This window comes from Dendronephthya gigantea, unplaced genomic scaffold (assembly GCF_004324835.1).
Source record: "Dendronephthya gigantea isolate DGI-Jeju-01 unplaced genomic scaffold, DenGig_1.0 000026F, whole genome shotgun sequence".
NCBI classification, from domain to species: domain Eukaryota; kingdom Metazoa; phylum Cnidaria; class Anthozoa; order Malacalcyonacea; family Nephtheidae; genus Dendronephthya; species Dendronephthya gigantea.
In genome coordinates this window covers 1,846,047-1,871,937 of record NW_021163036.1, presented here as the reverse complement: position 1 = coordinate 1,871,937, position 25,891 = coordinate 1,846,047, and the positions used below count along the sequence as shown (strand labels likewise).

General features: G+C 39.2%; 2 protein-coding genes across 3 annotated transcripts; both read left to right on the top strand.

Moving 5' to 3' along the window:
- The first annotated feature begins 64 nt into the window (after nucleotides 1–64).
- LOC114523258 (cadherin EGF LAG seven-pass G-type receptor 1-like) lies at nucleotides 65–5,947 on the top strand. The gene is made up of 18 exons (XM_028544124.1): nucleotides 65–576; nucleotides 1,194–1,265; nucleotides 1,372–1,511; nucleotides 1,591–1,656; nucleotides 1,727–1,915; nucleotides 2,159–2,260; nucleotides 2,445–2,564; nucleotides 2,666–2,741; nucleotides 2,845–2,951; nucleotides 3,249–3,416; nucleotides 3,542–3,667; nucleotides 3,827–3,985; nucleotides 4,147–4,337; nucleotides 4,672–4,801; nucleotides 4,877–4,968; nucleotides 5,073–5,160; nucleotides 5,344–5,543; nucleotides 5,632–5,947. The coding sequence occupies exons 1-18, from the start codon at nucleotides 522–524 to the stop codon at nucleotides 5,945–5,947; spliced, it is 2,397 nt and encodes a 798-aa protein (XP_028399925.1). The 5' UTR covers nucleotides 65–521.
- A 1,123-nt stretch (nucleotides 5,948–7,070) lies between these two features.
- On the top strand, nucleotides 7,071–25,436 carry LOC114523142 (protocadherin Fat 4-like). Of its 2 annotated transcripts, XM_028543997.1 has the most exons (57): nucleotides 7,071–7,194; nucleotides 7,403–7,536; nucleotides 7,613–7,812; nucleotides 7,947–8,191; nucleotides 8,316–8,490; nucleotides 8,620–8,759; nucleotides 8,855–9,031; nucleotides 9,154–9,370; nucleotides 9,555–9,833; nucleotides 10,018–10,137; nucleotides 10,210–10,486; nucleotides 10,755–11,025; nucleotides 11,205–11,312; nucleotides 11,541–11,687; nucleotides 11,761–11,898; nucleotides 12,017–12,133; nucleotides 12,223–12,310; nucleotides 12,547–12,674; nucleotides 12,862–13,083; nucleotides 13,227–13,361; nucleotides 13,490–13,676; nucleotides 13,809–13,936; nucleotides 14,139–14,348; nucleotides 14,459–14,566; nucleotides 14,699–14,818; nucleotides 14,906–15,957; nucleotides 16,547–16,865; nucleotides 16,968–17,069; nucleotides 17,197–17,377; nucleotides 17,500–17,685; nucleotides 17,884–18,056; nucleotides 18,132–18,288; nucleotides 18,389–18,486; nucleotides 18,661–18,801; nucleotides 18,892–18,988; nucleotides 19,087–19,355; nucleotides 19,440–19,601; nucleotides 19,825–20,005; nucleotides 20,073–20,284; nucleotides 20,356–20,535; nucleotides 20,651–20,755; nucleotides 20,963–21,077; nucleotides 21,154–21,221; nucleotides 21,420–21,635; nucleotides 21,737–21,981; nucleotides 22,199–22,317; nucleotides 22,396–22,539; nucleotides 22,611–22,700; nucleotides 22,793–22,839; nucleotides 22,958–23,167; nucleotides 23,371–23,459; nucleotides 23,721–23,873; nucleotides 23,999–24,193; nucleotides 24,392–24,460; nucleotides 24,681–24,776; nucleotides 24,983–25,034; nucleotides 25,157–25,436. In XM_028543997.1, exons 1-57 carry the CDS (start codon nucleotides 7,150–7,152, stop codon nucleotides 25,256–25,258), a joined length of 9,741 nt encoding a protein of 3,246 aa, XP_028399798.1. In that variant the 5' UTR covers nucleotides 7,071–7,149; the 3' UTR covers nucleotides 25,259–25,436. The 2 variants fall into 2 exon arrangements, with proteins under 2 accessions (XP_028399798.1, XP_028399799.1); XM_028543998.1 differs by lacking the exons at nucleotides 7,071–7,194; nucleotides 7,403–7,536; nucleotides 7,613–7,812 and having other exon boundaries at nucleotides 7,817–8,191; nucleotides 24,392–24,475.
- Nucleotides 25,437–25,891: the final 455 nt, after the last annotated feature.

Here is a 25,891-nt window from a genome sequence, read left to right as displayed (position 1 = left end):
ATATTGGGTGAATGACATTCTCATATCAGATGCAAATGATGAAGGTCACCTCACCAGCCCCAATCCGAATATATCTTGTGATCTTAATGTAATGAATGATCTCTATGCTTCAACACCTCGGAAGGAAGACTGACGATGGTCTGGTTGCCATGCCCAAATGCTGGTGTCTAAATCCCGTCCCGAGTCTAGACAACCAATCATTCTTTCTTTCTTCCAATGTAACATTGGCATTGCTTTAATAATTAATATTTCCGAAGGTTATACTATCCCCGCTCTCGTAAATACAAAGCCGGCATATCTGCATTACCACAAAGTGAAAGTGTATTCTAAATTAGTCTATTGAATAATACTCGGACTAAATACTGCTTCATGCATTTTGCGGTTTCTCAAAACCACAACACCACAGGTACTTGGCTTGTGTGTATGTTTCAAAATGCTGTGTATCGTTTAAAATCACTATCCCGAAGTTAAACGCTTTATCAGTTTAAATTCTTCTCAATTTGCAAAAGAGAAATGTAAAAATGAGGTCCGTATACGCTTTGTGTGTTTTCTCATCGCTTGTCGCAAGCGTGGCAGGTAAGTAACATTCTTATCACTATAGAGGCCGCTAGCGCGAAGACCTGTAAACAGCAAACGGCTGTCGGGCATTTTGACGAGATTCTCAGCTACGAATTACAAAGTTTTTTTGTCATATGTTTTCATATTTCATCCAAATCGCTGGTGAAGGATAGCGTTTGTCCTTGATACACTTCTCGTATTATGTCTGTCACAACACTGTGTAGAGAATTCACTGAATAAATTCGTGCGTACAACAGGTAGGAGCTACTGCAAAATATCGAAACAAATCGGCGGAGATTTGTTTCAAGTTCTATCTCAAACTTATTTCACTGAGTCTTCAATCTATGGCAAGAAGAATGAATAAATCCGTTTCACTTTTGTGGCTGTCACACAACTGAATGTATGCGGCTTTTTCTTAGGAAGGAAACGGGTGGTATTCTCTTAGCAAAATGAAAAAAGTTTACGGGAATAAGCTTTTTAAAACGTTTGAGTTTCGATGCGAGTTGGTAAACAAGTTAATTATGGGGAAATATTCAACCAGATTCGGAAATAATTTACTTTCTGCTGAAACAAGGTGTCCTCGTTCACTCACCTCGTTTTATAATCACTTTCAATTATCTATCATTTCCCGTCAGGTAATAATATTCCACCAATATTTGATGAAAGTGAATACTTCGTTTACAGTTTAAAAGAGAAAGCTGCAATCAGTAAGTACAAAACAAGTCTTGGCTAGAAAGGAGACTGAAATAAAGGAGAAATAACTTAAATGAATAACTTAAACTTGAATCAACTCTATACTACATACTTTCGCAGATACACCGGTAGTGAACGTGTCTGCAACCGATAAAGACAATGATACAATGACCTACATGCTTGGTGGTCAAGATGGATCGAAATTTTGGATTAACAACAGAACTGGGGAGGTGTTTGTAAACGCCTCGCTCACAAAGAAGGTAAAGACAGTTTTTCTTATCGGTTTCTTTTTATACAAGTTCAAGTTAATTTCGACGGCTTTTCACTTTTTATTTTAAGGAATTTCCACTCAGGTTAAGTTTTGAAGTTTTCGTATATGATGATGTTAACGGTCCTGGACACAAGGTAGGAATCAGGAAGTTGAATAATGAAATAATGATGATGATAATAATAATGATGGTGCTCTTCTTTTAAGACTTCCGCCAATGTTTATGTGTATCTTGTTGATATCAACGATAACACGCCACGCTTCATCAACGAGCCGTATGAAAAAGAAGTCCCCGAGAATACAAATATTGGAGACATCATTTTTCAAGTCAAAGCCGTTGATGATGATTCAGGGGAATTCGCTCTCATCTCGTACAAGATCATCTCAGGAAACAAAGTGCGTAATGCGTATATAACTTAGCTATTTTCTGTTGTAGATATAGCCTGAGATCAGTTCTAAAAGTCCTAGAAAATCCTATTTGCTACTGGATAGACCTTTTAGTTAGGATTATCTCTATTGCTAAGCTGATTACAAGCAATTCAAAAGTATAAAGCCCAATTCATTTACGTTAATACGGACTAACAATATGGTATTCCTTGATACATTGATATCAATCTTAATCAAACTCTATATTCACAGGATAGGAAATTTGCCATAGCTACCTACACAGGGCATATTACTGTTCTGGGCACTTTAAGTTTTGATGAAAAGACTCAATATATTCTCAACATCACTGCCACGGTAAGTTCATGAGTGAGATTACGTTTACACTGTATGACTGGGAGAAATTGATGTAGAAATAATACTAGGTAAAACCGAGACTTGTTACTTCGAATTTCCCAAGGTAGTTCCCCAAAGCTGGGGCCACTTGGCTCGACTTCTCATGACTATAATTTAAAAAAGCACTCTTTTGTTCGTCTTTCAGGATGGTGGAGGCAGACTTGACAATGCCTCGGTAACTATCAAGATTCGTGACGTCGACAATCTTCCAGCAAAGTTTGATGCAAGAACATATCTTGCCTCCGTCCGTGAAGACGCAGAAAAGGTAACTCGTCTTTTCCTGCCATGAAAGAAGTCTTGCAATCACCTGATAACCTCGGCTTATTCTTTGCATGTAAAATGATTTAAACTTGTTTAAAATCTTAGGGATTTCCAGTCATTCAAGTTTCTGCTCGTGACGGAGATTCGCTCAATGCATCTGTTGAGTATCTCATTGATCCAGGTTGGTCTAGAATTCTCTCCTAAACAGTCGCCTCTGCAGTTGGCTTCTAGGCTAACGTCGTTAGCTGCTCAGCTCAGCCATTAATCTCTCCTTTCATTTCTAGATTCCAACAGAAATAAGTTATTCACAGTGGATAACGCGACTGGTTGGATCAAGGTGAACGGGTCTCTTGATAGGGAGAAGACGTCCTCGTATCCTCTAAGGATTGGAGTAAGTGTTGTTTTAGGATTATCCAGAACACCAGCATCGCTAAAAACACTACCAACACTACAAGCAGCACCACACCTGAAGCACGTAACGAATCACCATTAGCACCATCAATAACATTAAAAATACCACCACCAAAGCCACCATCACTACGAACAACGCCACACCATTATTGCTCGGACACCACCATCTGCAAACCAGGAAACCACTAAATCAATACACTCCCGACACCCTCACTACCATCTGCATCACCAAAGCAGAAGCAGCTCCAATATCATCGTGTAAACATTCTTCTTTCAGGCAAAGTCTACGTATCATTCTCCGGTGTATATAACCATCACCATCCAAGTTTTGGACGTAAACGACAACAAACCAAAGTTTGACAAGAACGTGTATGAAGCATTTGTACCCGAGAATTCTCCCGTGGAACTAACTGTGCTACAAGTCACCGCCACCGACGCTGATATTGTGAGTTGTGTTATAGTTATATCAGAAACAAAATCTATCCTTTCTAAATAACAAATCCTTTTCATTACACCCTGCTTTGCTTACAGAGAAGATGAGCAAAAACTAAAAAAGGTTTTTCTTAACAGGGAGAAAACGCTACAATACAATACATTCTCATCGGGGCAAATGATAAATTTGATATTCGAAGCTCAGGACAGATTGTTGTCAAAGACAACATAGATCGTGAAAAGAAGAACCAGTATATTTTTGTGGTATAGTAATTACGTTTAATGTTTGCCCTTAATAACTTGTACACAAACACCGTTTCCGTTTTTGCATAAATTGGACGTTAATGCTCTAAGCTCAAATACTTTGCTTGATTGATTTCCTTTTCCTTAAATGTGAATCAAACTTGACAATTATTCATCAAGGTTACAGCCCAAGAGACGTTAACACCAGAACGATACGAAAGCAACGCAACGGTCATCATTAATATCACTGATGTCAACGACCATAATCCCACTTGTTCGAAACCAATTTACAACGTTATCGTTGACGAAAACCAACCCAATGGGACACATGTGGCACAGGTATGGTTTCGTTTAACTCTCTTGTTTTTCTTGAAACAAACCAAGTTTATTTCTATTTTCTTCTATAATTGTGAGGATTTCTTAAGTTCTATCGTTTTCCACCAAGACTGAAGTGTCATTGCTACAACAACGTATCACTCAAGAGCTAATTTTATTTCCAGATCATTGGCGTTGATTCTGACGCTGGCAAGAATGCGGAGATACGATATTCTATGGATTCCGAACTTGATTATTTCTCGTTAGACCCAGTGAGTGGAAACATCACAACATTGAAATCTCTGGATCGAGAAACGAAAAGTTTGTTCACGTTGCAAATAACCTTGAAAGATCAGGCAACTATCGAAGAGAAACGGTGAGGATTTTCTACACTGGACACTATTGACCATTATGGAACGTCTGCGCTACGATAGAGCATGCTCCTCGTTGGGTTACTTGCTGCATTGGCAATCAAAACATGCTTCATCCGCAAACTACGTCGTTAGGACCGACTTTTTTAAAGGTCTATGAGACATAACAGGTCTCATAGACATAAAGGTCTATGAGACAGAAGAAGTGTTCTTCACTTCAGAACGGTTTGATTCCTGCCGCATCGTCTGAGATTTCTAACAGTTTACAGTAAATTAGAAGAATCAGGTGGAAATTCTGCAGTTAAACATAGGTTTAACTTTTTCTTTGTATTTTTCAAGGACTGGCTCATGTTATGTCCAGGTCACTGTGGCGGACAAGAACGACAACATTCCGAAATTTATTTCGTTGCTGAACGTCACTGCAGTCGCAGAAGATGCCACCCCCGGGACGGTCGTTGTCACAATCAAGGTAGATGTTCGATTAATCTAACTAAAAAATATGTGGACAGAAATATCAGTTTGACAAAAATCTCTTCCACTTCAGGCGCTCGATGAAGATGTCTCCACAAATGCTGAAGTCCGATATCAGATTATGTCTGGTAACATCAACGATACTTTTCATTTGAATGGCACAAGGTAAGAAGTGAAGTATTTAAGATGCATAGGGTATAATTGCATTCTCTCTTTGTGGCTGGTCGGAATTTTATCTACGGTTTTGAATCAAGGTGAATTTCTTTTAGTGGTGTTTTAACAACAACGAAAAGTTTGGATCGAGAGACGATTTCTCAATATAACTTGGTCGTAAATGCCACTGATAGCGGTGGGATGGTGAGTGATGATATAGATTGTTTGCAATGAAATTCAATTCAAAAAAACAAATGCGGTTTTTATGCATAAAAACAAGCCAGAGAAATCGCCACTGTGTCAGTGTGATTGTCTTGACTGAAAACAATAAGCGTACACAGCCAACAACTCGAGACAACAACTAGTTACCATTCTCTTCTGTTTTAGTCTCAAACAGACGTAGTTATTATCACGATAGCAGACCGTAATGACAATCCGCCTAAATTCCATAACCCAGAAGGCTACAGTTTTTCTGTTGATGAGAACAGCGCCGCGTTATTGGTTGGCATCGTTCAGGCCTCTGATGATGATGTTGGCAAAAATGCTGAAATTGTTTATTCCATCGATCCTTCAACTACCTCTGTCAAGTAAGTGCATGTTGGCCGTATTGTTACTAACTGACTGCCACATCCATGTTTTCTCTTGTGACAAACCGAATTTTCCTTTCAAATGTAGTTTTCTAATCGAACCGTCGACTGGTACCATAAAGACAGCGGTACCACTGGATCGGGAGGCTACAGACAGATACACCCTCACAGTTGTAGCAAAGGATTCCGGGACGCCAAGTCTGACTACCAATGTCACAGTGCATATCAACGTTTCTGATGTCAACGACAACGTGCCACAATTCTCTCAGGAGCATTACTCCGCCAGTTTGGCTGAGAACGAAGGAAGCTTAGACTTTCTCAACCTTACGGTACTCTACGGCTCTCTTCGTAAAAGCCTTTCTATCCCTCAATCACCGCTATATTATATTTATAAGCCTCTGTGAAAGGTAGCTCTATGAAGGTAACTTTTAACTTACAATCATGAACGAGATTTATATTTTTTGTATTCAGGCAACTGATGAAGATCTCGGCATTAACTCAAAACTTCGCTACAGTATTCTAACCGGAAACTCCAAAGGTTATTTCAAAGTGAATGCAAACACTGGCCAACTCTCAACAACACAGAGTCTGGATTATGAAAAAGAGCAAACGTTTACGTTACTGGTTCAAGTTTATGACTTGGATGGTAACACGAGTTATGGTGAACCTTTCCACGATAATGCTGTGGTGTATATTTCTGTTAAGGTATAATACAGACTAACCTAAACTGTCGCAACATGGTCTAGTTTTTGCTGCTTTGCAAAGTCTCATTTCACGGCTTGCATTCAGTTTCAACCTTTCACAATCCAGTAACCTTCCCACAAGTAACATCTACAGCTTTCTTGTAACAGTTTTGTGCTAAACTTTCCAGGACGTCAACGATCATGCTCCAGTATTTACAAAGAACACCTACGAAGTTCGTTTGTATGAAAACATCACAGTTGGTCGTGAGGTTGTGTTGGTGAGAGCTACAGACAAAGACAGTGGTGAAAATAAAGTCATTGAATATTCATTTGCTGCAGGCACTGGCTTCGAGAACTTCTACATAGATATGAGCAGTGGACGAATCACAGTAAAAAGTCGCATAGATCGTGATCCGCCGCTAAACCAGACCATGTTTAATATCACCGTAAGTTTATTTTCTGTTTTCATTGTGTCTGAGGATCATTTCACTGCAAATTGTGATGAAATATTTCTATTCGTAGTTGATAGCCAAAGATAATGGCAACATGTCCTTAAACTCAACAGCCCAGGTCAGTATTCAAACATTAACGTTTATTAAAAATCAATCACGAAATGTTTAGGACCGTTTATTTTCATTTTAGCTCCATATTACTATCGATGATGTAAACGACAACCCTCCTTCATTCACGCAAGGTACAGTTGAATATTTTGCATGTTGGAAGTTCCCCAAGGTACTAAGAAACAACGTCTTCGGAAATCTCACCTGGACGGCCATACAAAGATCATTCTTCTTACATTCATTGCTTTGTCTCAACCGAAATATCCATTTCTTTCAACAGCCGAATACACAGTTAATTTACCAGAGAACAGTGCACCTGGAAAATCCTTGATTCAACTATCTTGTGTTGATAAAGACGAAGGAATGAATGGGCAGTTTGTTTTCAAGATTAAGAGTGGAATCAACAAGGTATCTCAACCAGCTCAGTTTTTACTGAAATTATCATGTCTATATAAGCTTTCATGCCTGAGGTCTTGGAAAAGATATATGGTACTCACAATATCATAATGTTGCTTAGCGTTTTACAAAGGAAATCGAAAGTATCATAAATAGAATCTTCGATCGAGAGGAAAAAACGCTATTATAAAATTGATTAAAGTTTGTTTTTGTCGCACAGGTTAATCCAGAGTTTCACATTGACAACAGGACCGGTCTGATAACAAATCTAGTTGAACTGGATTATGATCGTAGCGTTCATGAATATCATTTGATTATCGAAGCTGCTGATAAAGGTCATCCCCAGTTGATTGGGTAAGCATTGATATTCAGCTACATTCTGACAGTTATCAAAGTACGATTGGTTCATATTAACTCTTTCTTATTTCAGCTCAACCAAAGTCATTATCCAAGTTGAAAATATTAACGACAACTGGCCAAAGTTTGCGCAAGATAGTTATTCTTTCTCTATTAAAGAGGGCTCCTACACTGGGTTGCATCAGTCTGTTGGCATAGTAACGGCAAATGACGTTGACAGTGACGGAGAAAGTCCGTATGGAAAAGTGCACTATAGCTTTGAGAATGAAACGAGTAAGTAAACTGTAGTTATGTGGGTGGTAGCTGAATGGAAACATTATTAAAGCTGATTTTGATGCGAGCTATCGGTTTTGAATTCTTATAAACTCCTTGAGTAATATAAGACATTTATTCGCCCATGTTTTAAGGTGAATTTTCTATCAACAATATGACTGGAGAGATTACAACAAACGTCATCTTAGATCGTGAGACGAGGTCTCACTTCATCCTGAAAGTCATTGCGAAAGATGGAGATCTTGTCGATCCTAAATCAAACAGTACACTCGTACATATCAATATCACTGATGTCAATGATAATTCTCCCAAGTTTACAAAAAGCCGTGTAACTATTTCTGTCAAAGAAGACGTTCCTCTTGGATACAGTGTTGCCAATGTAAGTAATGAGGATGATGATGATCATGATGATGATGAATGATTGATATTGACCTTGATGGTGGTAATCATGACTTTGATTATAGTAATCACCGTAACACAGATTCGATATTTTCTATTTGCAGATCACAGCCGTTGATCCTGATGAAGGACTCAATGGTGAAGTTTACTACTCCATCCCAGATGGAAACACCGACGCCTACTTTGTTTTCAACAATTTGACAGGAGAACTCAAAACAAACAAATTACTGGACCGTGAAAATACTGATCGTTATTTATTAGTGATTCAAGCCTATGACAGTACGTTTTCACATTAGCTTTAAAAATAGGAGGGGTGGGTGTACCTTAAGAAAACAAAAAAAAGAAAAGGTATTTCTCTTTGACTGTCAGAGGAAAGCATCTTCACATATGCTTTGTCTTTTTTCCTAGGGGGCTCCCCATCGTCAAGTTCGTTGGCATTCGTTACTATTTTGGTCGATGACATAAATGACAATGCTCCAGTTATAACGACGACCAGTTACACCTCGACTGTCATGGAAAATTCACCAGCTGGTCAACTTGTGTGCAAGGTGGGGTCATATGTATAGACATGCATAATCAGCTTATATCCTGGTAGACAACTGATTCATTCTTTCATCTCGTAATTTCTTTCATATTTAACCAGGTGTCAGCCACAGACCGTGATATTGGCGCGAACCAGTTGGTCAGCTACTCCCTGAATTACGCGGAGTTTGCTGTCAACTCGTCCGGCTTTGTGTACACGACCAGGAGTCTGGATCGGGAAAACGTTGCTGAGTATGATATCAAGATTGTCGCTACGGATCAGGGGACACCCTCCAAGGTACAATATATCCAGCATGTACCCCTAGTGTACTCTGGAGTACTACCCATCCAACCTACCCAAGTAGACACTGGGTTGTGTTATGATCTTCCAAAATAATTTTGATCTTAATTTTGTTCTAGTCATCTTCAGTGACTGTGAAACTAAAAGTCGGAGACAGCAATGATAACTATCCAGTGTTTGACGAATCTCTTTACGCAGTTTTGATATCAGAAAACATGACAGTTGGTTCGGAAGTGATTCGAGTCACGGCGACTGATTTGGATGCAGGAGTAAATAGTGAACTGACGTACGCTCTCACCGGGGGACAGGGATATTTTACAATTAACCGCACGACCGGTAAGTGGTTACGGGGAAGATATGGTAGAATGATATCATTGGAGGATAACGGGAAACAGTACGAGGTGTATGAGTAAAGATGGTGATAGCAAAGATGGTGATGTTGGCGCGATGGTAATTGGTAGTGGTAGGGGTTATGATGGTGGTGATGGTACTGGAAATGACGATAGCTATTGTTTTGTAGGACTGATAACTATGGTTACGCCTGTCGATCACGAATCAAACCCAGGGGGGTTCGTTGTGCACGTGACAGCTTCAGATCGAGGTATCCCTGATGAAAAATCAACAAAAGTTCAAGTGAATATTGGAATATCGAACGTCAATGACAATATCCCAGTCTTCGAGCAGTATGGATACTTTGTCTCCTTGAATGAAAGTACTGCGTCTGGGACGTTGGTTGTACGCGTGTTGGCCACAGATCGAGACGAGGGACTTCTGGGCGAAGTAACCTACAGTATCATAGGTATGGTACCAGTGGTCCACTACCATTGTATGTACCAGTGGTACCATAATACCATTGTATACTACCAGTGGTACCAGTGGTCGACTACCATATACTAGAAAGCTCAAGCAAAGTATTCCAAGAGAGCAGTTGCACCACATGCAGTGAATCAAATGAGTTAAGTTAGGAATATTTTCATTTTTAGATGGTAACTTTGGTGACGCATTTTCAATGAATAATTCTGGATTTCTTGTGGTTTCCAATAATCTGGATCGCGAAACAAAAGAATTTTATGAACTGACTGTAAAAGCTACTGATAAAGCAGGTATTTAAAACAACACTGGCATGACTTGCTGTCCATGAAAATCGTATCTAAATAAAGTCATTTTCCATCCAGGCATCCCAAAGTCTGCTGTGACAAGCGTGAACATCCATGTCCTGGATATCAATGATAATCCTCCGATGATCGTGAATGCCCCTGTGGAGCTAGAAGTGAACGAGTCGACTCCTGTCGACACAGTTTTATTTACACTCGTCGCCACAGATCCTGACCTCGGAGAAACCAACCAGAAAGTCACTTTTGAAAGCGTTTTGAGCGACGGGTTTTTAAAAGTCGATTCCGACACTGGTGCTGTCACACTGAGTCAAAAATTGGTTCATGCATCTCAACAGAGGTATTGAGAGGCTGCATGTTTGTTATTCTTTTATAGGGAACAACAAATTTTCAAACAGTCAAAATGGTTCCGCATCTGTATTTCTCAAACTCTGTATTGGGTAAAAACTTGGACGCAATGAACCTTTAGTTCCTCTCCAAGATTGCAACTCTTCAACGTAGACACGTATTTCCGAAGCCAGAATTCGGCATAAAATAATATCTATGTTATCTCTCACTCCGTTGTCTGAAAGATCTGAAAGTATTAATTTCATTTTGTTTCTTTCTAGACATGTTCTTCGTGTCCTCCCTGCTGACCATGGTCGACCTGCATTACGAGGATCTGCAGTCAATGTCAGTGTTATTGTTATTCCTAAAGACAGTAACGATCCTGTGTTTGAACATCCGGCTTATGCCTTCAATATCTCAGAAACTACTCGTATTGACACATTAATTGGCACTGTCCAGGCCTTTCAAAGAAACAAGACTTCTGGCTCCTCTATTGTGTACGAAATTACTTCGGGAAACTCAGAGAAAACATTTCATATTAATAAATCCTTGGTAAGATCAGCTTTGACTAAACATTCACACTAGATAGCTCCATCGGTTCTACATTTTTCCTTTTTGTCGAGTAAGTTCTCTTATTGATCCTTTTTTCTACCGAAAAACTTATTCCCACTTGTCTAGTAAGGTCCGTACGTGTGTTATCTAAAAGCTGACATGATTCATTGCATTCCCAGGGTACGTTAACTCTGCTGAAAACGCTGAACCGTGATAATCAATTCTACTACACGCTTGTCGTAACAGCCACAAACAACCAAAACTTAGATCAAGTTGGTCGCACTGTGGTGAGATATATGATCAATGATCTCGTGCATGTATAGTTTTTAATGTAAATTTGTAGTGTTCAAAGAAGCCAAAACTAAAATGATCTTACTTCTCAGATGATGCTCGTGGCACTTGTTGAACTAAATGGGGCTTTTTCTCGTCTGAAACGGGGCGCTTTGTTAGAATATAACCGTATTACCGTATGACTGAAACCTGGAAAATGCAGTTGATTTTTCTTCTTCTTACAGGTAACAATTTTGATCACCGACGCAAATAATAGCCCTCCACTATTTCAGTTCAAAAACTATCGCGCGGAAGTTAAGGAAGACGCTTCTGTATTGACAAGTGTCATTGTGCTTGAAGCTTTTGATCCTGATGAGAAAATTATCACAAAGGTGAGAAAAGCGCATTTAGATCTTCGCCATCGTCGCAGCTCAACTGAGATTGCGTCCATTTGTTTGTGTTTAGCTCCAGTACAAGATCGTGGATGGAAATGAAGATGGAAAGTTTGAAATCGCTACAAAAGATGTGGACGGCATCAACGTTGCTGAAATATCAGTTTCAGGGGGTCTTGACAGAGAGCTGACCGAATATTATACATTGACGGTGAGGGAAATAGCTTTGTTAGTTCAATGGCCTAAAAGTTGAAGGAACGGTTGTCTCAATTTTCATGTACAGAATCCCTAAAGACCTTTCTAATTTTCTGCTATGATATCTTGTGAAGATCTCAGTTAGCGATGGAGAACTGGAGAGCAACTGCACATTACAAATCAGAGTTGAGGATGTTAACGACAATGATCCAATATTTAATCCCACGAGTTATGCCGCTAGTGTTCCTGAGGTGAGGAATATTTTATGAAGGAACGAACGCCGATGTTGAACAAGTATTAACTTAACTCTCTTGTTTCAAACTGTGTTCTGTCTTTCCAGAACTCAGTGGCAGGATCTCCAATTCTTAAAGTCACAGCCTCTGACGAAGATCTTGATGAAAATGCAGATATAACGTTCGCTATAACAAGTTAGTACGCTCACTGTGAAAAATTCCAATCAAAATTTTCTTGAAATCTACCTGGATATACTCGACAGAGGACTAGCCTTTACTGATCCATAAGTTAAGTGATATAGATGGAAATATAAACTGATCAACTAGCTAGCTTAATCCTATGCAGTAGCTATGTCAGTTTCCGTTATAGTGAATGAAATGAGATAGCTTTATCTAACTATCTTTCTATCTATCTTCGCGTGGTTATCAAGGTACGCAAGTTTATTTTACGATCGATCCAAAATCTGGTGAAATTACAACGACAGCTGAGAAACTGGACAGGGAAACCAAATCCTCGTATGGTTTCCAAGTTAGTGCTACGGACATCGATGGACGAAAGGTAAGGGAAAACTTGCATGTTCTTCAAATTCTTGATAAAACTTGCTATCATTCAAAATGTATTCTGCTAGTCTATTCCATCCTCTCCGAGGCATATAAGAACATGATAAAATATATTCTAAAGCAATTGTTTCGTCTTCTTTCCATTCTAATAACAACTCACTTGATATGCTTTCTCCTTTCTCCAGAGTGAAGCAAACGTTCTTATCACAGTCTCCGACGAGAACGACAATACGCCAATCTTCAATCCGCTCTCGTATGAAACGACCATCACAGAAGGACCTGATAGTCGCGGGAAATCAGTAGTGACCGTTGCTGCCACGGACAAAGACGAGGGTGTCAATAAGGAGATAGTGTATTCAATAACACGTGGGAACATTGGAGATACATTCACGATTAATAACAAAACGGTTAGTTTTTTTAACTAAAAACTATACTGGATAGTTCTATCAGTTCTAAACTATTCTTCCTAGAGGTCCAGTAAGGATCATCTCTTATTGATCCAGTGTTACTACAGGAGAAAACCTAAACTAAACTAACTTGATCTATTCAGGGCGAAATCACTGTGGCAAATGAGGTTGACCGAGAAATACAAGGGTTGGGAACAAATACTCGTGGACACAAAGCTTTCAGTCTTACAGTAATGGCATCTGATCTAGGGAATAAACCGCTGGCTTCCACAACCGAGGTAACTAAAGCACTATTTTTTAGGTAACAGATTTAATATAATCGAATATGTTACCAAAACCTTTGAATATAGGCATATAGTCAGGTATATGCAAATATGAAAGTGTTTTTTAATTTTGTAATGCTCAGGTCGCAATACAAGTGAATGACATTAATGATAACCTGCCGATATTTCCGGACAGCGGTTATTCCTTTATGATATCCCATGATGCTGAGAAGGACATGGTCGTCATTGTTGTCACGGCAACTGACGAAGATAGCGGCGAGAATGGCCGAGTGAAGTACGAAATACTGGAAGGAAACTCTGGATGGGCAGGTCTGTGAAAAGTGCTGGAAAGTGAATTAGCTTCGTAGGATCACTGCTTACATTCATTATCAGTGATTTAATATTGTGCATTTAATTACGACATGCAGAATGCACTCTTCTAAGTATTGCGTTTCATTTTAGGTGACTTTACGATCAGTGGTAGTGATGGTGTGATTAAAACAGCCAATAAACTTAATCGCAATTTAGGATACGAGTATAACCTCACCATTAAAGCCTCAGATCACGGCACACCATCGTTATCAGCGACGGTAAGCTATTAAAGAGTGGACTTATAAAAGCAACTATAGATAAGTCAGCTTAGTTCATGTTTTCTCCAACTAGTGAATAAAGATCATGCAATTTTAGGTTTGGAACTGACGGAGCAGTCTAGTATTATTCGAACATAAATTTACCGAGAAGATTTGTTCATTTACAACATTGTTTGATCTTTTTATTTCTGTCATTTACTAGACAAATGTGGTATTGACGGTCGGTCCTATTAACCAACATACTCCAGTATTAAATCCTGTGAATTACACAGCCAACGTCTACGAGAATAATTTGCCCAAGACGCCTTTACTAAATATCACCGCAACTGACGCAGATGAAGGACAGAATGGCCAGCTTTCTTACAGCATTGTGGATGGAAATAATCAATCCATGTTTGATTTGAAATCTCAGGTAAAACTAAAGCACACAGCTAATTGAAATCATTGAAATCTGATTATATTTCCCGAATAAAGCAATCATGTAAACGCATTTACCTAATTTTAAATATTTCGTCTTTACAGTCATCATATGGCACCTTGATTCTCGCGGGTCGCTTGGACCGCGAACATCAAGATCAGTTTGTGTTGGAAATTATGGTTAAAGATGGCGGAATACCGTTGTCAAGAATGGTACGTTTCTATAAAGAGAGCCTTTTTAGTTTGGAGCAACTTCTCGAGAATTAATACTCTCTTGAATACACTCTTTAGTTCGCTCATCATCCTGTTTTTCACGTATTCAACACTTATTGTATCTTTCTTTAGGCAACAGGTTTTGTCGTTGTCAACGTGCTTGATCTCAATGACATCGCTCCACAATTCAGGGAGAAGAACTACACTGGATGGTTAATGGAAAACAGCGGTTCGGATGTCTCCGTACAAATGGTATCAAATCTAACATATTTTTAACTTGCAAGCAATGAATGTATTGTACACATTGATATGGAGGTGACAGTGGTTCTTCTTTTTCAGGATCAAACAATATCCGCGACGGATAGTGACCTTGGTATTAACGCCGAAATTATCTACAGTATATCTGGCCCTGGAAGTGAACAATTCGTCATCGATAGAGCAACCGCTGTACTGAAGACCCGTGTCTCCCCCTCGCCGAATTTAGACTACGAAGCTACACCCTCCCTAACGTTCAATGTAATAGCCACTGACCAGGCTGGCAATGGACTGCAATCAATGGTTCCTATAACAATTCATCTTATAGATGAAAACGACAACTCGCCAGAATTTTCACCCGTGATCACCCACGTGGATATCCCAGAATCCACCGCACCGGATGAAGTCATCGCCACACTTCATGCTACAGACCCAGACCCAGGAATCAATGGTCGCGTGAGGTACTCTATCATATCTGGAGCTGAAGGAATGTTTGAAATCGATAAAGAAAACGGTACCCTACGAGTGCTTCACGGGCTCGACCGAGAACGACGCGATCGATACCAAATTAATGTTTCGGCACTTGACGGAAATCTCAATCCCAGACAAGGTTTCGGACAGGTAGTTTTGACATTACTCGACACAAACGATAATCGGCCAATGTTCGATGAACTCGCGTACACTACGAGTGTCTCCGAAAGTATTCCGATAGGTTACGACGTTATTACAGTTCACGCAAATGACGTTGATTTAGGATCGAACTCAAATGTCTCATATTACTTGGAACATAAAGTATTCAATGTTCACAATACTACGGGGGTGCTGCGAACAATATCCAAGCTGGATAGAGAGACTGTAGGCTCTTATTCTTTTAAAGTATACGCTCGCGATACCTGGGGACTGGAATCTAATGTAACGGTTAACATCTTAGTTGATGACGTCAACGATAACGCGCCATATTTTCCTAAGAGTGATGTTTATAGAAGTGACGTCAGCGAGGAAACACCCGTGGGGACTGAGGTTCTTAAAATAGTGGCTAAAGATGAAGATTGGGGAAAGAACGCTGAAATACATTATTCGCTGGCTCGTAACATTAGAGATCGTTTTATAATTGATCCTGACACGGGAATATTGAGGTTCGACATTAGTTTAGGTTTCTTCCTGTAGTAACACTGGATCAATAAGAGATGATCCTTACTAGACCTCTAGGAAGAACAGTTTAGAACTGATAGAGCTATCCAGTATAAATAAAGTTAGTTTAGTTTAGGTTTCCTCCTGTAGTAACACTGCATCAATAAGAGATGATCTTTACTGGACCTCTAGGAAGAACAGTTTAGAACTGATAGAGCTATCCAGTATAAATAAAGTTAGTTTAGTTTAGGTTTCCTCCTGTAGTAACACTGGATCAATAAGAGATGATCCTTACTGGACCTCTAGGAAGAATAGTTTAAAACTGATAGAGCTATCCAGTATAAATAAAGTTAGTTTAGTTTAGGTTTCCTCCTGTAGTAACACTGCATCAATAAGAGATGATCTTTACTGGACCTCTAGGAAGAACAGTTTAGACTGATAGAGCTATCCAGTATAAATAAAGTTAGTTTAGTTTAGGTTTCCTCCTGTAGTAACACTGCATCAATAAGAGATGATCTTTACTGGACCTCTAGGAAGAACAGTTTAGAACTGATAGAGCTATCCAAAAAAATTAGTTCTTTTTTATCTCTTTAGACTCCAAAACAGCGTAAATAAAACATTGTTGGTAAATCAAGGCACTATAAACTCTACGGGTTTAATGGAGTTAGTTGTACGCGCGCAAGATGGTGGCAATCCTTCCTTATCATCCGAACAAAAGATTGTCTTACGTGTGACAGACTCGTCAGATGGTACTCCAATGTTTGGGAGGTCTGTGTATCTCTTCAACGTCAGTCAAACAGCGGCGATTGGAGACAAAGTTGGAGATGTCTTGGCTGTGTCGAAATCTGGGTCGGATAGCCTGACGTACAGCTTCAAGTCCACCCAGACCTATTTTGCTATAGATGGAAACAGCGTACGTATTATCCATGTTTATAATGACTTTCCATAGCTTTCGACGCAAACCAGGGCAGCTTATCAATCTAGCACAGAATAATTTCGAAGCTATTTCTTTTAGGGAAAAATATCAATTGCTAAGAGTTTGAATGATGTTGATGAGGAATATCATATCTTCACAGTTCGTGCTGTTGATTCACGTTCTAAGACAGGTTTCACTTCGGTAAGTTCAAGCACCAGACAGTTTTCTTCATTCAAACTTGGTTAAATTGTTTGAATGCTGCAATGCACGAGTTTCACACTTCGTGAGAAAAGGAAGACTTTGATTAAAGTTTTTATCTTTTATCAAGGTTGTTGTAAAATTTCTGGGAACGAACAAACATTCGCCAGAGTTCCAGTTCACGTCGCCGTATAAGATGAGCGTCTCAGAGGGCGTGAGTCCTGGGGCTGGAGTTGGGAAAATGGAAGCCAGAGATAAAGACTGGGGAGAGAATGGCGTCGTCACTTATCGATTTCTTGAGGCTAATGTCGGTAGGTTGCGAACGCATTTTATTGTAGATGACCGAACACCCAACACTGGACTGCTTGGTTTAAGATATCGTTCCAGGTATTCCTGATGCAAACCACGACAGCTAATTTGGAGTTGTTTCTAGGTGAAAATGGTGAAATGGTCGCTGTAAATAACTCGTGCTTTTTGCCTCTCGGTTTGGAGTCACTTGCAGTCACCGCAAGCAATATGACAGCAAATTCAACCTTCTCAAAATCTAATGAAAATTACAACCCAACACAAGGACGATTAAATAACCAACCATCTACACATGCTGCCGTGTCTTATCAAGGTTCGTTGCGGCAAATTAAATCTTATTTTGTTTCACGGTTTAAAAAAACGTTTGGTCATATCATTGAATCTCTACAGGAGACTTGCTCTCGTCTCCATATTCAGCACAATACTCTCCCAATTCATTACAACATTCTCTTCATATCGACTGTACTATTTCCTATTTTTATTGAAAATACTGGATTGCTTATTTCCACAGGAGCGTGGTGCGCAAAAACCACAGATTTCAGACCATTTCTACAAGTGGATTTTGTTGGTTTGAAAAAAATTACGAGAGTAGCAACACAGGGCAGACCTCGAGGAACATCTTATGTCACAAAATACACCCTAAGTTATAGTTTGAACGGAGACACGTGGACATCGCATGACCAGGTTTGTGCTCAATCGGATACAAGCAAGTTCAAGCCCAGGGCAGAATCTTATTATAAGTGAAATATTGTTCTTTAGATATTTGCTGGAAATACCGACTCCGAGAGCGTGGTTGTTCAGAGAATTTTACCATCCTTTCAAGCAAGATATGTTCGTCTTCTTGTCCTGGATTCGAATGAACAGGCCTGTCTCAGATTAGAATATTATGGCTGTAATTCTGATGGTGGCGATGAAGGTATGATGTTAATGTGTTAGTTTGTGTTAGAGATGAATAACTTGCTTAGGAGAAAGAATAGTTGTTGTCTAAAAGCTTCCTTGGTTTTTATATCACACAGTGAGTATACCTTTCTTCATCGATGAAAATACTGGAGAAGTTAATGTATCAAATAAACTTGATCGTGAAACACAGGAGAAATACGTCATCAAAGTTGAGGTGAGAATGCATGTAATACAAAAATGAAACCTTAATCAAACAGACCTAATCTATACTGTGCTGCTCCGCGCTCAGTTTTTTACTGTTCAGTGTAGAGATGCTGTGGAGACATTTCTAATCAGTTGTGAACAAATACAAAAAGTTCTGTAATAGTAATTATCTTTTCGTTTCCAGGCATCAGATAAAGGTACTCCAATCCTTGCAGATGACACGATCCTCGACATTTATGTCGTGGATTACAATGATAACACGCCATTATTTGAGAAGCCCGCTTACCGCGTGAGCCTGTCTGAATATACCTTTCCTGGAGATACAGTAAGCAAAGTCTACCATCCATCGCTTGGTGTATCAATCCATCTCGAATATTGAAGTTCAATAATTCAACTGAAAAATTTGATATTTTAGGTCATCAGGGTTTCAGCCAATGATCCTGACCAAGGCTTAAATGGAGAGTTAAAATACAAACTGGTCGCTGGAGGTCGAGGAAAATTTAGTATCGAAGGTATAGGAATACTATAGCTGGTGAAACTACTAACTATAGCTCGGTTGGTGTTAAAGAACCAGCCAATTGAAATGCAACAAATCTCAACTCTCTTTCAGAATCGACTGGTTTAATCCAGCCGTTGTCACGCTTGGACTACGAGGATCCCTCGGAGAGACATTTTATCCTTAATATATCCGCCTCAGACCACGGAACACCCCCTCTATCCTCCTATGTCTCTGTTTATATCAACGTCACCGACTTCAATGATAATTACCCCGAGTTCATTGCTTCGTCATTGACGTCAGAAGTGAAAGAAAATCTTGATTCGGGGACCCTAATCACGACGGTCAAAGCAACTGACGCTGATTCAGGAAATAACTCTCTAGTAAGAAACATGTCGTATGTTAACCACTGTATTAGTAGCAGTGTAGCAGTGATAGATAAAGTCAACGTATTTTCCCCTCTACAGATACGCTATGCTTTGCTGGAAATCAGTGATAAATTTTCGATTGATTCTACCTCTGGTGAAGTCCGGACTAAACAAAGATTGGATCGCGAGGAGATTGGAAACTATGTCGTTGATATTCGAGCAACGGATATGGGAAATTCTCAACTCTCTACTGACGGCAAGGTTTGATATTGTTCTCAGATTAACGTACATTGAAATATGCGTGGATATATCCAGTAACTTCTCTGGTAACTCTTGTTCTTCTTGCACCGTAGTAAGCGCTCGCATCGCCCCTTAATTCGACCTGATAGCTAAGGAATGTTCCTGTGCATTCTTGCTTCGAAATCCTCGCTAAGACGTTGGGGAAAGGTGCCATGTTGTATATCTTTCTGTATATATTTTTCAGCTGTCAATCAAAGTGCTGGACGAGAATGATAACAGTCCTGAATTCACTGAAGATATTTACACTCGAAAAATCCAAGAGGATTCAGCGATCGGTGCTATCGTTGTTACAATGAAAGCTGAAGACAAAGACATCGGTTTAAACGGAAAAGTTTTTTACACCATCACTGAAGGAAACGAGAAAGGTAATAAACTGCTGTAAACTGCTCTTTTCGGGCCGCAAAGTAAAACTAACTTCGTTTTCTTTGGCAGGTCTTTTCCAGCTGTCCAACACTTCAGGAATTGTCACAGTGGCGAAATCCTTGGACCGCGAGGTCAATCATACAGCGAGATTTACCGTTAAGGCCCAAGATCAAACTGCTCCATTTAATTCAGATCATGCTGATGTGATTGTTATGGTAACGGATGTGAATGATAATGCCCCAGTGATTGAACCAGAAAAAATGACAGCGGTTATCAGCGAGGTAGGATATTACAATGCAATATTAAAACATCCAGGTAAGGATGGTTTGATAAATATTTTGTTATCTTCTAGGATGTAACTATAGGAACATTTATCGCAGACGTCAATGCTACGGACAGAGATTCTTCAAGCAATGCACAGTTGGAGTACTCCATCGTTCACGGCTCCGAAGGACACTTCAGCATCGACCCAGTCTCGGGTATTGTTACGACTGCTGTGAAGTTGGATTACGAGTCCAAACGTGACTATATTGTGAGTCTGTTTCTCTCATCAAATATACCATTTATACGTAAAATAATTTGCAACTCTCTGATGATAGTTTTGGCTCATTTTTCATGCTGGATTAAATGTTTCTTTTTAACTCGAGGTACTTGTAATGGTTCGTGATAAAGGTGCGATTGGTTACTTGGATTTTGGATCCATTGAGATCACGTTGACTGATGTAAATGATAATGCCCCAGTTTTCGGTGTGGTAAGAAGGAAGAACTTTTATTTAAACAGCATCATAACTCCATCACGACCACCACAAACCTCATTACCACCATCATATCACCACCACCACACTGATCACCAGCAACAAAGTCACCACTCACCACCATCACCATCATCAACCTCATACCACCATCATATCACCACCTCCACACTGTCATCACCACAAATGTCTTTTCTTGTTTCATAGCCGACTGGTCCATTCAACATCCTCGAGAACAAAGCAAAGGGCAGTGTTGTTGGTCAAATTCAAGCATCTGACGCAGACACAACCCTCAATTCCAAAATCAATTTCACAATCACCGGTGAGTGAGTATATTTTTTTCAAGAGTCTTTTTTCGTTCAATATTAAACGAGATGTTCTGTTCGTTGAAATCTTAGGCGGAGACCGCAATAGACACTTCGTCATCGATTCATCATCTGGAGTGATATCCACAACTGAAGTTCTGGTGAGAATCATTATTGAAATTTGAAGATTCATCCCAATCTATTAAAAGTCATTTCATATCTTATAACTGGCTGAAACCAGCCATTTTAACTGAAGTGAATTATGATCACACAATATTGTATATTTCGTAGTACCTAATCTAGTGTAGATTTCGGAAGTGATTACATATCTTACACAGCACACTTTTTCTTGGTTTTAGGACAGAGAAAAGACTTCATTCTATGATGTCATCGTAACCGCTAGCAACTCTCTTGCGTCACCAATACTCTCAACTAATGCCACCGTTCGTATTAATGTGGGTGATGAGAACGACAACCCCCCCGAATTCAACGCTAGTTCCTATCAAGGCCAGGTGTCTGAGAACGCGACAATTGGGACGGTTGTTGGCAGAGTTTTTGCGAAAGACACTGATAAGGTAACACCACGAATGAGTGGTGTGAACATGGGTGTGAAAGATTTTAACCAAAGCTACATATATCATGTTCTATCCCTTTATATCACTCTTCCTCTCTCTAGGACGATGCTGGTGTTGTTAAGTATGTTATTGTGAGCGGTGAATATTCTCGTATAGTGGGAATAGATAGCCACACCGGAATATTGACCCTCAGCCAGTCATTGATTGAGAATGAATATCGGAACCTGAGCCTCGTTGTGAACGCAACTGACAACGGTGATCCACAAATGTTCTCTACTGTCCCCGTCCTGATTATAGTTGATGACGTCAACGACAATTCGCCCAGATTTGATAAGCGACAGTACAGGTTAGTTCAAGATTGAGGAGGAAACCTAAACTAAACTATACTGGATAGCTTTATCAGTTCTCAACTATTCTTCCCGGTGATCCAGTGAGAATAGTCTCTCTTTCATTTATTCAAAGAGTTTGTTTGGACATGACTATCTGGTATTAAATATAGTCATTTGAGAGCCGTGGTAATGTCTTTTAACATCAGCAAACGTTTTCCAATCATCTCTTTTCAGTGCAAGTGTCAGCGAAATGGCTAAAGTTGATGATGCAGTTGTTCAAATGATTGCCACAGACAACGATACGACGGATAGTGGAGCCACAACTTATGAACTTGTATCAGGAAATGAATTAGGTACGTAACGCTGATTCTATAGCGAGTGTTAAAGAGAAACTGAATATCACACGAACTTTTGAACGCAAATCATTACAGATCATTTCAATATTTCATCCCAAACTGGATGGATCTATGTTTCCAAGCCACTCGACCGAGAGACTATGGCCGAATATCGTCTGGGTGTCCGTGCTTCAAATTTGGTTCAGCAAAAGCGACGAAAACGACGTCGACGTCGCGAGGGTAGGTCTCTTCCCATGGCAACCCAGTTCAGTATCCATAAATATACCCAACTATATTTATTTATCCCTCAGCAATATTCTCCGATACTGTTGAACTGGTTGTGAGCATTGACGATGTTAACGACAACATTCCAGTGTTCTCTCCACTGACCTATGTTGCAGGTAAGCTGGTCTACTGCTCTACTGAAGTTCAATCGTGATGAAAAAAGATTTTCCCGGCCCTTTCTTTCACAATCGTTTCGTATCCTTTACAGGAGTTATGCCTGGCGCTAAAGACGGTACTTTGATTGTTAGCGTAATGGTGAGCAATTTTCTTGCCTCATTTCTTTACTTCACTTCACTAGATCTTTACTCCTCCAGTGAGGAGCCAACTGTAATAGCTACAGAAAGAGTACTAAATAGATTTTCTTGATACACAGGCGACAGACGCAGACAGTGGTATGAACAGCAAACTTCTTTATAATATCACGGCCGGCGATGAGAAACATCGGTTCTACGTGAATGATATGGGAAAGGTTCTTGCAACAAACGTGGCCGTCGGCAGTACTGGAACAGTTTACAACCTCAACATCACCGCTACAGATAACAACGGCCAGGGCTCGACCTCTCTCCAGCCAGCAAATGTGAAGGTAAGGTTTAGTTCAGTCATCAAACTGGATTACGTCTTCTGCTTCAAAATGCATGGACTCCGGGATAGTTTAACCATCAGTGTCAAACATATTGACAATTGTTTTTTAATCAATCTATTTCCTATTAAATACAAGTCTACGCTCTAAATGAGGATTCACTCCACCATTTCACTCTGTAACTTCGCTTCATATTTCTTTTATAGATCCACGTCATCTCACGTGATCAACAAGCCATGATTACAGCCTTAGTGCCTCCAGATATGATCACGAACAATACGGACGAATTTATAAAGTAAGTGTGAATAGCGCTTAAGCAACAATCCACCACAAAGTACGTTTAAAAGACATGATTATACATCGACAGGGCTTCATTGAGAAACGCACAAATTACTCAGTTGTCTCGAACAAAATACAAACTTACATCCTCGCTTTAAATCTTCCCTTCACTTGCACGAAAGACTTGTCTTTTAAATCCGGAGATTCGTTGTAACACGTTCAACTGAGAGATCTTTTTGTAAGGAATATACTTGAGCTTTATTTTCTTTCCTTCCAGTATGCTGAACAATATCACGGACGGTCAAGCGTATATAGATCAAATAAAAAAGATTAAGAAACGAAACGGCAGTGGCGTCATCGTTGTCGGCTCCGAAGTCATATTTCACGTCGTGAGAAACTATACAATTCTAAGCAGTGATGAGATAATAAGGTTAGTTTGTATCTAATAAGCGCTACTTTGCATCAGCATTGATTCCTTTAAACTACAAAGGCCTTTTCTTTTGTCCCTAATTGATTATCAATTAACTAATTAGCCAATTAACTTCCAATTAACAGCACTGTAAATCTTCACCGCCGCTTGCTTGATACTCTCTACGTGAAATGGCATATTCAAGACGTGAAAAAGATCCGTGCAACGGCTGATGACGATGATGATGAGCTCGAAGGATGGGAAATAGCGTTGATCGTTCTTGGCGTATTATTAGCGCTGCTTATTCTTCTCTGTTGCTGTTATTACTGCCTCATTTGTCGGTACGATACCTTTCAATATTGATTTCACCAGACATAGTTTAGTGTAGGTTTCTTTCTGCAGCAATACTGAATCAATAAGAGATGACATCATATGGAACCCAATCTATAGGAAAAACAGTTCACAGAACTGTCTGATTTGTTTGTATTTTGCAAGTCTCCTCGTTTCGTTGATAGAATATTTATGTATTTATTCACCAGAGATAGACGTGATTTCAATGAGGAAGCCGTCGAAAGTCAGCGGAAAACCTTCTTCACCAACTCTCCAGTGTACGTCTTGAAAATGTAATTTAGTTATTTCTGATGCATTCTCATATGTAAAACATGTTACGAACACGCTATTCCTCCCCATATCAAAACAGCGACGTTACGATTCATATTCATGTATAACTGCAGTTAATGCTTCGAATCGGGACAAAAATGAAAGAATCTCTTGCAGTTTTGTGTTTATAAAGTAAACATTATTTTCTTCATACATCGCCTCTTTCAGAACGCGTCAAAAGGTGGACTCGACTTCAAGTGATTCTATTCAATTCTACAGTTCCTATCCAAACGACAAAGAAGCGTTTAAGTCATCGTTATCGGGGTAAGCATTTTCAAGAGTTTGGTAAATCGCACGATCAGTTCAGTCTAGATCTACTTTTGCATTATATGACAATTTTACCCTATCGACAAACAATGCCCCATGTGATAGAGATTTTCCAGAAAGATCACTTTAGAAGAATTGTTCAAGCTATCCAATGTAGATAAAGTAGTCCTAGAAATGACCACGTTCAATTCTTGAATGTTTAGAACGGTAACAAACCCAGTATACAAACCAGACTTAGAAGATTACGAGGAGAAGGTAAGACAACGTTTAATTCAATTCTTAGTAACTTTAGTAAATTTCTCATTCATTTTTATAATATATATCAGAATCTACCTGGAACAGCCCTCGTAATACGTGAATTAAAAACTATTTTTCAGGAAATGGAGCTGTCACTTTCGGATGAGGAATCAGATAACGAAACAGGAAAAAGAGTTTCTAAGAAATCAAAATCATTTAAGACTAGAAACGTCCGCAATTAACTTAAATATTTTTCTAATATAAAAGTAGGGAAGTTCCCATTTTTTTTTGCACATGCAAGAATTAAACGTTTAAAACAAATTCAGTGCTTTTGATTATGAATTGATATACATTTAGATTCAAATGCTTGTAATAATCATTAATGTAATGTAAAGATAGTTCATATATAAAATATTTCGTGGGATTAAAGTTTAGCAAATTAATGATTCTATGCTGCTTTGTGCTAAGGAATTTCTTATTTGAATAGAAATTCCAAAGAGTGATAAAAATTTAATTATATAACGGAAGAATTGTCGGAAAACCTTTTGAAAAGTACCTTGGCACCTTGTGGTGTTTTGAAACAAAAATATTTTTGATATCAGATTAATTGAATGCGGTGCTAAAAGCAAGCTAGAACAGTGGTTAAATGCGATAAATCAAGTCAGGCGATTGGAAAATTAAAAATGTTTTCTAGACCTTTTGCAACAAACAATTAGAGGTAGACAAAGAGAAATAGATTGTTCTAGTGGCATCAGCTAGTGTCAGAATTTAAAATATAATATACTAACATGAATAATATAGCCTATAATAAAAGTGGTAAGTGAGTTTGAGACAAGCTTTTATATAGTTAAATCAATGTAATAATTGATACCCCT

Excerpts from the sequence above, each read along its gene's own strand:
- LOC114523258 (XM_028544124.1), top strand. The coding sequence starts at position 522 with ATGAGGTCCGTATACGCTTTGTGTGTTTTCTCATCGCTTGTCGCAAGC. Across the intron at positions 2,952-3,248 it reads CGTATCCTCTAAGGATTGGA|GCAAAGTCTACGTATCATTC; the intron begins GTAAGTGTTGTT and ends TTCTTCTTTCAG. Across the intron at positions 5,544-5,631 it reads CCTTCAACTACCTCTGTCAA|TTTTCTAATCGAACCGTCGA; the intron begins GTAAGTGCATGT and ends TTTCAAATGTAG.
- LOC114523142 (XM_028543997.1), top strand. The coding sequence starts at position 7,150 with ATGAATGGGCAGTTTGTTTTCAAGATTAAGAGTGGAATCAACAAG. Across the intron at positions 8,760-8,854 it reads CTGGTCAACTTGTGTGCAAG|GTGTCAGCCACAGACCGTGA; the intron begins GTGGGGTCATAT and ends ATATTTAACCAG. Across the intron at positions 9,371-9,554 it reads TACAATTAACCGCACGACCG|GACTGATAACTATGGTTACG; the intron begins GTAAGTGGTTAC and ends ATTGTTTTGTAG.